The sequence below is a fragment of the Phoca vitulina genome, unplaced genomic scaffold (genome assembly GCF_004348235.1).
Source record: "Phoca vitulina isolate PV1807 unplaced genomic scaffold, GSC_HSeal_1.0 scaffold3, whole genome shotgun sequence".
Lineage (NCBI taxonomy): Eukaryota > Metazoa > Chordata > Mammalia > Carnivora > Phocidae > Phoca > Phoca vitulina.
Genome location: NW_022589706.1, coordinates 25,968,228 through 25,984,377, shown reverse-complemented (window position 1 = coordinate 25,984,377; position 16,150 = coordinate 25,968,228). Strand labels below are relative to the sequence as shown.

At 39.8% G+C, this 16,150-nt stretch overlaps 1 protein-coding gene across 3 annotated transcripts in view; it reads right to left on the bottom strand.

The window, feature by feature from the left end:
- The window catches only part of NWD2 (NACHT and WD repeat domain containing 2), a 183,992-nt gene that overhangs the window by 85,435 nt on the left and 82,407 nt on the right, over nt 1–16,150 (bottom strand). For 2 of the 3 annotated variants that reach the window (XM_032400164.1, XM_032400165.1), the window contains exon 3: nt 2,383–2,499. In XM_032400164.1, the coding sequence (XP_032256055.1) occupies nt 2,383–2,499 (117 nt within the window). Of the gene's footprint in view, nt 1–2,382; nt 2,500–16,150 lie in introns of those variants that run through there. The other variant, XM_032400166.1, reaches the window with a different exon arrangement.

The following is a 16,150-nucleotide window of genomic DNA, read 5'->3' as shown; positions in this document are numbered from 1 at the left end:
AATGGCCATGACTAATTTTAGTTAGTTTGGGTAGGACACGCCACAGGGAGATAAAAGAGGGGAGAATGTCTCTCTCATTCCTGAATTTCTGAGGTTGGATCAGGACAGAGCTGTGTAGAGCATCACAACTGTGACTTCCCAGGGCATACCTCCCAAATCTAGCTTCCAAGCATCATGGAACCTGGTCTGACTTGTCTTCCACTGTCTGAATCTCTTTTCTGGCACCCCTGCTGGACTGTGTTGTATTCTCTCCTTTGAGGACAGCTTTCTTGGTGATGCACTCATTACAATTTGGGCCAGGTGATTTCATCTTTAAATGGTTTTGAGAGATAACAGTGATTACCACAAGTAACAACGGACACTTACTGTGGATTGCCATAGGTGAGACACTACAAAAGAGCCCTGGGGTTTCATTTCATCTTCAGAATGACCCCAGGAGCTAGATAATGATCATCATCATCTCCAGTTCACGGATCAAGAGACTGAGGCTCAGGGTAGTAAGGAAACTTCTCCACTATCACGCAGCTATGAAATGTCAGAACCCAGGGATCTGTGAGACCCCAAAACCAGTGAATGCTGAATCCTCCAACTTCTTCAGCCGGCGCTGAAACCTGTCTCCATGTACTTTCCATTTCCTGGTCCTAGTCTATCCTCTGAAGACCCATGGGAAAAGTCTTAAACCCCTACCACTACTAGATCTTCAGATATCTAATATGGCTTTCAGGACTTTCTGTGTTGTCACTGTTTTTAGATGACCATTCTTCAACCCCCTAAGCCATGTGTTTTTGTTGGGCTTCCTGCATTAACCTTCTAAGGGGGCTCCATGCTCTGCCCTCTATCCTACACCTGGCAGCCATGGTGGGCCTTAAAATACGTCAGATCACTTCAGTCCTCTGCTCAAAACACTCTGTGGCTTCTCAGGTCACTGAAAGCAAAATCTCTGTAACCAACTTCAAGATGCTAAAGCCCAAGACAGGGCCTCCTCTGCAGTCCTCTCCCCTCATGCTCATACTATTCCCTCAATATGCCAGGCATGGTCCCATCTTCTTTCCCTGGGGCATTCTGGTCTGGAAATCTACCTGGTTCTTTCTTTTCCCCTTTCTTATCTCCCCTCATGGGTCTTCCCTCACCCTATCAGTGAGGCCTTCTCCTTCCTTTTTGTATTTTTCTCCATAGCACTTATGATTTTCCTTATTTCCTTCATTTTTGCCTGCCCTCTCCCTTTGACCCCAACTAAGCATGCAAGCAAGCTCTAAAGGTTTTATCTTCTTAGTTCAAATCTAAGGTTAAATCCTAACTGGCACACAAAATAACCATTTCATGTGGGTCAGCCTACCATATCCCCAGCACTAAGAACCATTCCTGGCCCAGCAGCATTCAATAAGTAGAGAGTGAATAATTTATATACTGATACTAAAAATGTTGTAGAGCTTTTATGTACTTTATTATCCTCAGTAAGAACTTCACTATCAACTGGTCAGATTTCTGATAGCATCTCTGTCTTCTTAATCCTATGTGGAGCTTAACAGATATGCAAATAAATACTGAAAACTTTTGTTGATACATCAAACCTAGCTTTTAATTGTATGAGAGTTTCCTTGAAGCATTCACTGGTAATTTTAACGCTCCTCCATCAGCCTCCGAACATCCTGCGTTGAGAGGGGCACTTCTATATCAATTGCTAGAATCTGTTTGGATTCAGGATAAGGTTCTTTCTTACGCTAAATGCAGACAGTGATTTTACACCATCGCCTGCTACAGAACGACCTACTTATCTTACTACCACTGTGTTTAGATAGAAGAGCGGGTATTCTTTGGTAAATAATGTTCCACTTGAAAAATCTGTTAATTTGTAGCTTTTAATGAACATCTAGCTGAAGATCACTCTAAAGACAAATTTTTTCACCCCACAGGGCATCATTTTCTGCTGGTGGATCTGACATCGTATATTGGTTGACTTTAACAATGTTTCAGTCACTGTGTTAAAAAACTGCCAAAAATTCTAGTGGCCAGACATGGAGACACTGTGATCGAATACATTACACAGTGTGAGGAAAATCAGGCTGTTCAGTGTGGACTGACATAGTAATCCTTTCTGCTGATCACAAGGTGTTGTGGAAGTTGTCATCAAACCCCAGTCATCCCTTCGATTACCATTTCAAATTATTCACCATTAATTTGCAGTGCTGCTTATGGAAGGCTGAAGGTTTTGTTCTCACATGTTGAGGGCAAGGAGACAGTTTAAAGGTTTTAAATAGACACAGAAAAGGCAGTATTTTTTCCTCATTCAAAATAATTAAAAGTCCTTAAGAATCACACATCCACAACAATTCTCACAGTCATCTATAATTTCGTATAAAGCATTAGTTTTTTTATACCCACAACAAAACATGGACCTGCAGAAGTTTTCAAACAATCCTCCAGCAGCTTCATGCGAGTCTTCTGGAGCTCTGGGCTGTCCCATTCGTCTTCATCGATGCCCCAGTAGAGATCTATGACCTGGGAATCAATGGATGAGGCAGCATTAATTTACCTGCAGGAAAACTTCATTTACCTGTGGGCTTTATTCTTATTTACAATGTTAAGCTAATGTGACTTTTAACTTTTCTCTTTGCAGCATGTTTTCCCTTACGAGGGAAAATTATGTTTAAGATCTATTCAAATAGATATATTTTTTATTCCATGATGGGCTAGGGATGAACATTATAATTTCTTTTTTTCCTTATTATACTATTGACATGGCCCCAGAGAAAACTGAAATGTTAAATGTCAGAGACTTTGCAGGGCAGGCTTTCATTATATTGAAATGGTAACAGGATTTCAAAAAAAAGTGTTTGGAAGCCCTTGGGATATGGTTACCACATTATTTGAGACAAAAAATAGTGTATAATGTTACTGTGTATCTTAATATGGGGGGGGGCTGGGTGGCTCAGTCATTTAAGCGTCTGCCTTCTGCTCAAGTCATGATCCCGGAGTTCGGGGATCAAACCCTGTGCATCAGGCTCCCTGCTCAGCAGGGAGTCTGCTTCTCCCTCTGAGCCCCCCCCCCTTGTGCACATTCTCAAATAAATAAAATCTAAAAAAAAAAATGAGAAGGGAAAAGCACAATGGCAATTAATATACTGACCTAAAGGCAAACATTGAACTTTCTTAAAAAAATAAAAAACCTAAAAAAAAAAACCTGTTATGATGCTTATCCCATGGGGATAGACATTTTGTTTATGTTTGTTTCATCTGAAAGCAGTTTGGCTTTCATCAAGACATGTCTGAAAACCATGTATTGGAAACAATGAAAGGTGGTATGCCTTAATGAGAAGTGAGGATAATAGGATCTTCAATCTCCTTACTTCAAAGACTATGAGGGAAGATTCTGAGAGTCTGTAAAGACATTTACAAGCACACTCTTTGAAAAATCAGCTACGAAGAGCAATATGGGTTTCATTCCCTTTACTCAACCACTGTTCTGCATAAAGTAAAAGTTTCCAATTGTAGCTTTGAAGATTTCCTTCCTTTGTTTCCCACAAGCAGAAAAAGACCCTCCCCTCCTTACTGGCTGTATGGCATTTAGTGTGATGGAAGCACGGAGCATGGGTCCTCCCCTGTGCCCCAAGCAGACCTCAGGGACTCTGTGCACTTTCCATCTCTTGGCCATGGCCCTGCATGGCTGTGTTTGCATCATTTCTTTGTCTATCTGCATTTGAGTTTTTAGATGGCTGATAAAGATATAACAACTTTTTAAAAATAATATTCCCATGGTCCAGTCTGTAAGTTTTATCATAAATGAAACTATCATATATTTTTTTGGAGGGGGGGCTCTTCCCTTTAATCTACCTTAGAAGGTTTAACCACAGTATCAAGGAAGGGGCCATCTGAGATGATAACTTCAGTGTCCCATATGAGAGCCTGTAGCTACGGCTATTTAAAATTAAATAGAAATTAAAATTAATTCAAGTACTCCAGAGCCACACGTAGCTACCGACTCTCATGCTGGAAAGCATGGGCACAGACCACTTCACCATCCCAGAAACCTTCATTTGACAGCTCTGTAAATTACTGAGATCATTAGAACAAGACATTTTTGGCCATCTACCAATAAACTGTCCAACACACAAATCTGCAGTATGAATGCTAACTCTTAGTCGTGCTGTGCACAAATGGACAATCCTTCACAGAGCCTGTTCTCCATCCTTGTGGCTGACACTGTTTGGACATACCTGAGGAAAGGTCTGATTTAGAACAAATGAAGAGAAACAAATGGTAAATATAAATGATATAAGGGATAATATCACAAAAGCTATAAATATATACCTGCTTGTCTCTCACCTAAAATCATGTAATTGTAACAATATAATTGGATTTGTAACATATATAAATGTCACATACAGAAAAAGGGAATAGAGATATAAAGGAGTAATCTTTCTATAGCTCACTGGATTTAGTTGGTATAAATTATAAGTAGATTCTGATATGTGTCTTAGAATAACTATGAACTTATAATAACTAATAACTTAGAATAACTAAGAATAACTATATGAAAATAACTCAAACTAGTGAAAAAATTATTAAAGGAATTAAAATGTCACACTAGAATATGTTCACTTAACACAAAGCAAAAAAGTAAAAGAAATAGAGGAACACAAAGATATAAGAAAAAAAAAAGTAAAATGGCAGATGTAAATCCAACTATATTAACACCATTAAGTGTGAATGAATTAAACAATCCAATCAGAGCAGAGATTGTCAGACTGGATTAAAAACAAGATCCAACTATGTGCAGTCTATAGGCAAGACGCTTTAGATTCAAAGAGGTTGAAAGTGAAAGGATGGAAAAAGATGTATCATGCAAGCAGTAACCATAAGAAAGCTCACATGACTACTGATATCAGGCAAGAGAGTTTAAAACAAAGTGTAACCAGAGATAAAGAGGGACATTTTATAATGATAAAGGGGTCAGTCCATCAGGAAGATGTAACAATTATAAATGTATATACAACTAATAACAGTCTTAAAATACATTAAATTCAACTGACAGAAGAGAAGGGAAAAACTGACAATTCAACTATAATAGGTGAAGACTTAAATATCCCACATACAATAAAGGAAAGAATGACTAGGAAGAAGATCAGTTAAAAAGTAGAAGACTAGGGCAATATTATAAACTAACTAGATCTAATATATTTATAGAACAACAGAATATACATTCTTAAGTACACATAAAACACTGTCCAGGATAGAACATATATTAGATCATAGAACAACCCTCAATAAACTAAGATGGATTTAAATGAAATAAAGTGTGTTCTCTGAACACAAGGCAATGACATTAAAAATCAGTAATAAATCTGGGAAATTCATAAATATATGGAAATCAACATACTTCTAATCAAAGAAAGAAATCACAAGGGAAATTAAAAAATACTTTGAGATGGATGAAGACACAACATGTTTCCAACATGTTGAAAAAGGAAACCAAAGCTGGTGGCATCACAATTCCGGACTTCAAGCTCTGTTACAAAGCTGTAATCATCAAGACAGTATGGTACTGGCACAAAAACAGACACACAGATCAATGGGACAGAAGAGAGAACCCAGAAATGGACCCTCAACTCTATCGTCAACTAATCTTCGACAAAGTAGGAAAGAATATCCAATGGAAAAAGGACAGTCTCTTCAACAAATGATGTTGGGAAAATTGGACAGCCACATGTAGAAGAATGAAACTGGACCATTTCCTTACACCATACACAAAAGTAGACTCAAAATGGATGAAAGACCTAAATGTGAGATAGGAATCCATCAAAATCCTAGAGGAGAAACAGGCAGCAACCTCTCTGACCTCGGGGGCAGCAACTTCTTGCTAGACACGTCTCCAAAGGCAAGGAAAACAAAAGCAAAAATGAACTTTTGGGACTTCATCAAGATAAAAAGCTTCTGCACAGTCAAGGAAACAGTCAACAAAACTAAAAGGCAACCTATGGAATGGGAGAAGATATTTGCAAATGACATATGAGATAAAGGGCTAGTATCCAAGATCTATAAAGAACTTATCAAACTCAACACCCAAAAAACAAATAATCCAGTCAAGAAATGGGCAGAAGACATGAACAGACATTTCACCAAAGATGACACACAAATGGCCAACAGACACGTGAAAAAATGTCTGACATCACTAGCCATCAGGGAAATACAAATCAAAACCACAATGAGATACCACCTTACACCAGTTAGAATGGCAAAAATGAACAAGACAGGAAACAACAAGTGTTGGTAAGGATGCAGAGAAAGGGGAACCCTCTTAAACTGTTGGGAATGCAAGCTGGTACAGTCACTCTAGAAAACAGTATGGAGGTTCCTCAAGAAGTTAAAAATAGAGCTACCCTATGACCCAGCAATTGCACTACTAGGTATTTACCCCAAAGATACAAATGCAGTGATCTGAAGGGGCACCTGCACCCCAATGTTCATAGCAGCATTGTCCACAATAGCCAAACTATGGAAAGGGTCCAGATGTCCATCGACAGATGAATGGATAATGATGATGTGATACACACACACACACACACACACACAATGGAATATTAGCCATCAGAAAGGATGAAATCTTACCATTTACATCGACATGGATGGAACTGGATGGAGGGTATTATGCTGAGCAAAATAAGTCAATTAGAGAAAGACAATTATCATATGGTTTCACTCATATGAAGAATATAAGAAACCACACAGAGGATCATAGGGGAAGGGATGGAAAAATGGAATGGGAAGAAATCAGAGAGGGAGACAAACCATGGGAGACTCTTAACTATGGGAAAGGAACTGAGGCTTGCTGGAGGGGAGGTGGGTGGGGTGATGGGCATTATGGAGGGCACGTGATGTGATGAGCACTGGGTGTTTTATGCAACTGATGAATTACTAAACTACATCTGAAACTAATAATATTCTATATGTCGGCTAACTGAATTTAAATTAAAAAAAACAATAGACAAAGAAGAGCAAGCTAAAGTTAGCAGAAGGAAATAATAGATAATAGACATTAATGGTCAGAGAATAGAAAAACCAATAGAAAAAATCAATGAAAACAGAAGTTGGTTCTTTGAAGAGAACAAAATGGACAAAACTTTAGCTGGATTAAAAAAAAAAAAAAAGAGAAGGGACGCTGTTGGTTAAGCATCTGCCTTCAGCTCAGGTCATGATCCCAGGGTCCTGGGATCAAGGTCCGCATTGGGCTCCTTGCTCAGTGGGGAGCCTGCTTCTCCCTCTGCCAGCTGCTCCCCCTACCTGTGCTCTCTCTCTCTCTGACAAATAAAATCTTAAAAAAAAAAAAAAAATGAGAAGACTCAAATTACCAAAATCATGAGTGGAAGAGAGGCCACTACTACTACTGACCTTACAGAAATAAAGGGTTATTAGAGAATACTATGAACAACTGTATTCCAACAGATTAGATTACTTAGATGAAATGGACAAATACCAGAGAGAGACAAGTCACATAAACAGACTCAAAACAAAACAAAAAAAATGTCAACAGAAATGTGAAAAAAGATTAGTGATTTAAAAGAAAAGCATAGGTCCAGATGGATGCACTGGTGAATTCTATCAATTCTTCAGTCCTCCAAAAATTAGAAGAGAGAACACTTCCCAGCTTACTCTATGAGACCAGTATGATCCTAGTACCAAAGGCAGACAAAAATATAAGAAAATGACAGAGCAATATCTCATGAATATAAAACAAAAGGAGAGGATACTAGAATACTCAAGTGTTTTCAAGAATACTTGAAAACCTAACCCAGCAGCATATAAAAAGTATTATACAACACAACTAAGTAGTATTTATCCCAGGAATGCAAGGTTGGCTTAGCATCAGAAAATTAACTAATGTAACACACTATATATCAATAAAGGGCAAAAACCAAATGGTCAATCTTAACAGAGACAGAAAAAACAATAAATTTGACAAAATCAAATACCCTTTATGATGAAAACACAAAAAACCAGGAATAGAATTTAACTTCCTCAACCTGAATAAAGGGCATACATGGGAAAAAAACAAAAAACAAAAAACAAAACTACATCTAACAGCATACTTAATAAAAAATGAAAGCTTTCCCCTTAAGACTAGGAACAAGAGAAGGCTATTCATTCTCACCACTTCTATTCAACACTGTACTGGAGGTTCCAGCCAGGACAATTAGGCAAGAAAAACAAAGAAAATGCATACAGATAGGAAAGGAAGAAGTAGATCTATCTTTATTCATAGATGATACAATCTCATATATTAAAAATCCTAAGAAAACCACTAAAAAATGTTGGAACTAAGGGCGCCTGGGTGGCTCAGTTGGGTAAGCGTCTCTTGGTTTTGGCTCAGGTCATGATCTCAGGGTCATGAGACTGAGCTCTGCATTGGGCTCCAGGCTCAACATAGAGTCTGCTTGGGATTCTTTCCCTCTTCCTCCCTCTCCCCACCGTGTCACTCCCCCTGTCCCCCACCCCCCTTACATGCTCTCATTCTAAAATAAAAAAAAACTTAAAAAAAAAAAAAAAAAAATGTTAGAACTAATGAGTTGAGCAAGGTTGTAGGATATAAGATCAATATACAAAAACCACATGTACTTCTGCACACTAACAATGAGCAAACAATTCCATTTAAAAGACTATCAGAAAGAATAAAAAGCTCAGGAACAGATTTAACAAAAGAAATGTAAAATTTATACTCCTAAAATTATAAAACACTATTGAAAGAAATTAAAGATGATCTGAGTAAACTGGAAGACATCCCAAGTATATGAACTGGGAAACTTAAGATGTCAATACTTCCCAAATTAATCTTTAGATTCAGTGCAATCACTATGAAACTTCCAACTGGCTCACTCACAGAAATTGACAAGCTGATCCTAAAATTCACATGGGAATTCAAGAGACCTGGGATAGCTAAAACGATCTTGTAAAAGAAGAACAAAGTTGGAGGACTCACACTTCCAGATTCAAACTCACTACAAAGTAATTAAAACGGTGTGGTACTGGCCTAAGGATATTCAGTGGAATAAAACTGAGAATCCAGAAGTAAATCCTCACACTTGTGGTCAACAGATTTCAACATGGGTGCCAAAACAATTCATGAGGAATGGCTCATCTTTTCAACAAATGGTATTGGGACAACTGGATATCCACATGTAAAAAAAAAATGAAGTTTGACACCCTACCTCACACCATATACAAAACTAACTTGAAACAGATCATAGACATACACTTAAGAGTTAAAACTATAAAACTAATTTTACAGAAAACACAGGGGCAAATTTTTGTGAACCTGGATTTGGCAATGGTTTCTTAGATAGGACAGCAACGTACAAGTAACCAAAGATAAAGAGAGATAAACTGGACTTCCTCAAAATTAAAGTTTTGCTTCAAGAGACACTATCAAGAAAGTAAAAAGAGGACCCTCTTTGATAATGGCATTGCCATCTAGGATATATAAGGAACTCCTACAACTCAATAATAAGAGGACAACCTGATTGAAAATGGACAAAAGATCTGAGTAGACATTTCTTCACAGAACATATACAGATTGCCAATAAACACATGAGAAGATGCTCAATATCATTAGTCATCAGGGAAATGTGCTAATCAACCACAATGAGATAACACTTCACACCCACTAGCATGGCTGTCACAAACAAGACTGATAACAAGTGTTAATGAAAATGTGGAGCAATGTCCTACATTGTTGGTGGGAATACAAAATGGTGCGGTCACTTTGGAAAACAGCCTGGCAGTTCCTCAAATAGTTAAACAGAGTTACCACATGATCTTACAGTTCTCCTAGATAAATGAAAACATACGGTCTGCACAGAAACTTGCACATGAATGTTCATAGCAACATTATTTATAATAGCTAAGAAAGTGTCCAAATGTCCATCAAGCGATTAATGGATAAATATAATGTAGTATATATCCATACATGGAATATTATTCAGCAATAAAAAGTAGTCAAATACTGATGCTGCGATACAGATGAGACTTGAAAACGTTATTCTTAGTAAAAGAAGCTAGTCACAAAGGAATCTGTTGTATGATTCCATGTATATGAAATGTCCAGAACATGCAAATCTACAGAGATAAAAAATAGATTAGTGGTCAGCTAGAGTAGGGAGGGAGGGGAATAGGCCAATTTGAGAGTGTTAGCCAAAGAGCACAGGATTTCTTTTTGAGGTGATGATGATGATATAAAATCAATGCTTATACAACTGTGAACATACTAAAACATACTGAACCGCACACTTTCAATGGGAGAATTTTGTGGTAGGTGAATTACATCTCAATGACACTTTGTAAATCTATTGAGTATTGTGATTTTCTACAGGTCTCACATCCCCTCCTCATAGTAGAACTGAGTGCAAGAACAGATGTTTAAATCAAACACCTAGTATATTAAGAGTGAACAATAAGATCTAACCAAATATATGTGGAATAAATGACCAGGGTAAAAATCAAAACAATATTTTTAAATAGAAGCCTAAGGGTCACGTGATTTATCTGCCGCCAGTGGAAGTCTTTTGCAATAGTTTTTGTCCCTGTTACTTCCTTCAAGTTTGGCCACCCCGGCCCTCGTCCAGGCTTTTCTAATTCCAGGTCACCTTACTTTGGTCACTTTGTTTAAATGTCCTCCTGCTTCCAGATTTTCTCCCTTATTCTTTCTCAAACGTCTTTATCGGCAGAAAATGATGAAAAAGGATAAAATCAAGCAACCATGAAGGCAGAGAGGAAATAAATAAATGAAACATCTAACTTACGCAACACAAAACACCATTTCGGGCAAGCAAATCTGCTATATATCTGCATGATCAATAACTGGCAAAAAGCAGTTGGAATCCAAAGTGCTCAACAAGACAAGATTTATTATATACTTACAAAAATTAAGTTTAGCTTTTAGCCTAATGTCCAGGCACTGCAGACACTGAATCTAATTTACTATTTATTGGAATACTAACTTGTTGACAGCACATTTTATGTGCCTTTACTTATTTCATCATTAAGTATAAACACCCAGGAAAGTAATTTGATTTTATCTTTTTTTACTTAAAACCATTGGACTTGCTTTAAAATATTCTTAGGGAGGCTAATTAATCATGATTATTATGTCCGGAATTGGTCTGAAAACAAAAAGCCAGCAAATAAAGGCCCTAACAAATTTTGCCACTTGAATCAGACCTAGCCATTTAAATACCCAGATTACCAAGCAAACAATAAAGCGACCTGTAAGAAACAAATAATGACCTCATGATTTACCCAAAAAAAAGGTCAATGTGCATTCATAAAGGCTTCACACTATCATTTCTTCAGAAAAAGCCTTTGAATTTAAATATTTTCCAAAATATTTTCCTTCTCAATTTTCCCATGCTATAAGACACTACCTGAATGCAAAACAAAAATGTTAACTTCAGAGGCGATGTGACTGATTTTGTTTTTGAATAAATGCAGCACTGAAATGAATGCTGCTTCTCAAAGTTATTCTAATGGGAGGCTACTCATCCCTTCCAAGGATTCTGCCACCGCCCCACAATTTCCTCTGTAGGAATTACCTCATTTTGTATTGAAAAAACTCTTGTCACTGTATTGTTAGATTTGTTTTCATTAAAAATGGTATTTTCCCAGCCTATCGGCCTTTACATGATAAGACGTGGCTTTGAAAAGACCTTTCATGCTTTCAAAAAAATCAAACCTATCTGCCACCACTAAAAATACACAAAAGAACACACAACAGGTCAGAAAGTTTTGAATGAGGGCAACATTACTATGCTATGGACATAACTTTCAAGGTCAATACAGCACTCATTTGATTTTGATTTAGTTGTGTCCTGTTAGACAGAATGTTCATCTTACAGGAGAAGGGAAACAGGGAGGAGTCTTTAACTTGAGACTAGGTTCACCAGATACTGTTTACCAGTGGTGAGGTATGGTATGGTATGGTATAGTATGGTGAGGTATGGTAATTCTTGCTCTGGTTAGGATGACTTCCCCAAGATGCATAGGATACATGAAAAAAACAAAACAAAACAAAAAACAACCCTCTTCAGCTCCACATCATCCATGGCCACACTTTTACTAGAACTATATAGCAAATACTGACTTTAGGTCACCTTGCAATTATTCTCTTGGTCATGAGATACAGGACTAAGATTTATGGGAACATGACTAAGACATGTTTATCTCACATGTTTATCATGTGAGATACAGGACTAAGATTTATGGGAACGGGACTAAGATTTATGGGAACAGGACTAAGGCTCTTCTGGGAAAGTGGGGTTGCTAACTCAAGCCCAGGGAGGACGGGCTGGCCCGAGTGGTCATACACAATCCTATGATGTAGGATGATGCTTCACCCAAAACCTCGTGAGGATGACTAACAGCTCACACCTGAGGCCTCTGTGTCTTGGGAGACTGAGCCTCTGGACGGCCCCAACAATTGTAATGTGACAGTAAAGAAAACTAAATCATGGACTAAGGCAGGACCTCTGACGTTCTAGGCCTAATGAACATGCGGGCAGAGAAAGGGTATGAGTTGTTGTTGGGGGCAGAGAAAGAGCCACAAGCCAGAGGCCACTGTGCGTGCAACTGTGTTGAGAATAAGCTGGAGAAGCTCGTTTCACAAAGCAATAGTAGCCAGGCTGTAAACAGGGACCAGCTTCCTTCAGTGGCAGCACGCCCACCACAAAGTATGTGCCTGAGAGAAAAACCCAAAGTTGGCTCTGTTCCCGTCACTGGGATTCCGGCAACCACTGTTCTGGAATGCCCCCTCTGTGTGCACCTGTGCCTGGCTTCCTATTGTGAGTCCCTACAGTGCCTTCTTGCTTCTCTCCTTGCTCCACCTACTCCATTCACTACACTGAGGCAGAGGGAACTTTTTAAAATGCAGATCTGATCACCACAGCTAAGGTTTCCTCTTACTCTACCAGATGCTACACAGAGTAACTTATTTATCAGACAGGAATATTATCTCTGTTTTGTAAATGAAAAATGTGAGGCATAGAGAAGTAACCATCCCAAGTTCCAGAGGCAGCAAGGAGTAGAGGTGGGATTTGAACCTGGACTATTAACTTGATGGTGCTTCCTATGCATTCTATCAGCCTGAAGACAGGATCTAGAATCTCTGACCTGCTTTAAGAGATCCTCTGTGATCTAGTCCCTACCTAACTCCCCAACCTCATTTTGGATCATGTTCTCCCTCACTGTTCATGCTCTAGCTACGTATATACTCTTCACACATGTTTGTATAATTGTATAAATATATACTGAGATGTCCATACATTCATACATGCACATGTATTTACACAGATGCTTACATTTACACACCTGTACTTATCCATATACCTTTTCGTGAATGTGTAAATGCAAGAGGCTTTTTGGTGCACTGACTAAGAGCTTGGACAGTGGGACCACGCTGCCTTGGTTCAAATCCTGCCTCTGCCCCTTACCAGCTGTGAGATCTCTAGCAGTGATTTACTTCTGTATTTCTAAGTGTCCTCATGCAATGAAGTGGAGGAGATGGAATTTACCGACGAGGCTCACGGCAATGATTAAACAAGTTAATGTACACACAGCACTTAGAATGAGTGCCTGGTGGGCAGTGAGTACAACATACTGTTGACATTCTTTCCCAAATTTGCCTATGAAAATAGCTTCCTTCTGCTTGAAGTTTTCTTTTCCACATGAGCCTCTCCATCTACCCATTCTTCAGGACTCAGCTTAGACATCAGTTCCTCAGCAGTTGTCCTGATGCCTCGAGGTTTGACGAAGCCTCCCGTTGTGCATGCCCAGGGCACCCCATATTTCCTTCGCAGCCAGCGGCACTCTGGTCACCACTGTTCACAACTCCAGGAAGGCAGGGACTAGGTTGGTTTTCAATGCTAGGGTATCCACTGAGCCCACAACTCTGCCTAGTGCAGAGCAGAAGCTCAGTGAATGTCTGTGGATAAATAAATTAGGCCCATGGGACCCATCACCTAAATCTGGCCCTGGGGATTTGGGGGTAGACATCAGTGAGGAAATCTGGACTTGAAGGTTGAATGCATAGGAGACTGTTCTTCGGAGCAGAGGGACTTCCAGATGGAACCACCCCCCAAAGACAGAAATGTTGACAGCCTATCCAAATGGAGATGAGGAGGTCACGACATCATCATTGTGGAAGCCAAAAGCAAGCAAAAATCAAGCACAAGAAGCACTTTGTTTTAAAGATAAGAAAACCAAGCTGAAGTTACTTTTTCAATGATTCATAACTAATTATTAACAAAGCAGATCTCTTAAATGAGTGCTCTTTTTACTGTACCATCTTGTTAAAGGTGTCCTCTCCCTGCTACAAGAAATAAAAAATGAGGATGGGAAGAAAGAGCTGCCTTGTGTTAAGAATTCAAGAAAGGCGGGGCGCCTGGGTGGCTCAGTCATTAGGCGTCTGCCTTCGGCTTGGATTATGATCCCGGGGTCCTGGGGTCGAGTCCCGCATTGGGTTCCCTGCTCCTCGGGGGGCCTGCTTCTCCCTCTCCCACTCCCCCTGCTTGTGTTCCCTCTCTCGCTGTGTCTCTGTCTAATAAATAAATAAAATCTTAAAAAAAAAAAAAAAGAATTTGGGAAAGGCTTCATGGTGATTGTACCCAACTGGGACACTTAAATGTCACCTGCAAATGAGGATCTCTCATTCTGCTTACTGGAGGACTAATCTTGGGTGATTTCCAGCACTGGGGTAATCAGCCAGCCACAATTTAGCAGAATGAAATGTTCAGCAAAGTAGAGCTCCTCCAAGTAAATTCTGGAGCTCCCCACAGGGCCAGGGCTCTATATTTAGGAGAAATATTAGGCAGAAGATTGTCTGGGCATGCAAGTAAAGGAGGAACAATAATGCTGTCTTGGGAAGTCAGGGGTGAGAATTCCAGAAGAGCCCTCCCATGCTGCAGAAATGGCGAGCCAACACTTATAATTACACTGGAGTGATGAAGGTCTCTCCCTTTCTCATCTCTATCAATCTTCCTGCCCCCTTTCCACCAACTGGCTCCCGGACGGGAGAAGGGTGATGTCACTCGCTTACCGGACAGAATATCAACTTGGTTGAGACCTGCCCAGGCGCTGACGGACGGAACTGAAATGTGAAGTGAGTGAGATAAATTGAAGTGCTGGCCTGAGTGAAACAACGTGTGATTGAATGAGAGGATACGGCATCTCGCTTTAGAAAGAAGCACACATTTGATTAACAGGAAATGGAAAAGGGCGATGAGTTGACAACGTGAGGAACAGACCAAGGGCGTCACAACATATCCTGTCAATTATAAAGCCAATGATGTATTCTGGCAACTCAGGAGGCAAAAGGCATTCTGAGATTTGTGAGCACGTAGACAGTGGGAAGGAAAAAAAGAACAGAGAAGGAGATGGGGCTCGACAGAATCAGAGGGCTGTGGTGGAGGAGCAATGGATGGACCTTCGCGTGAGACCAAGTGGCTGTTCAATTTAGGAATCATTCCCAAGGTGAAGCTAACAGAAGACTCATGGAATTTCACTTAACCTACAACTTGGATGTGCACAGAGAATGTGGCTTCTTCATTTTGTCTAAGACTAGTTTGTGCCTCCTGTCCAAGTCTCCACCCTCTGGCTCACAGGACAAAGTGAACTTTCAGTCCTATCCAGTTTAAACCTTAGTCTGATGTTTTCAAGGACTCTTTAAGTGCTTATTCTCTCCTTGATCAAAATGCTGAGTCTCTCAAAAGACTTGGCTTCCCTGTTCTCCTGTTTCTTTTTCCCTAAGATGATCTCCAGATGACCTCAGATCCTGAGGGGGGAAAATGGAGCTCTTGGGCACAGTCCCCAGGTGATGCCCACTGTCTGCCTGGTCGCTGGCATCATGGCTGGGCTTGAGGCAGTTGTCGCCCATGGACTGGTCTCTCCCTCTCAGCTTGGTCAGAGCCTTGGGTTGCTCGGCAGCCAAGCCAGGTCAACTCCCTTGCTGTGGATGAGCCGCCCCAAGCCTTGGGGCCTCTGCTCCGTCCAGTTTATTCACCACGGGCCTTTTTTGCAGCCACCACTCCTGGTTATGGAGACTAGTGTTGGCTCTTAACTCAGCATATGTGACACACGATAACTGAGGGGAGTGTGGGAAAGTTAAACTTCC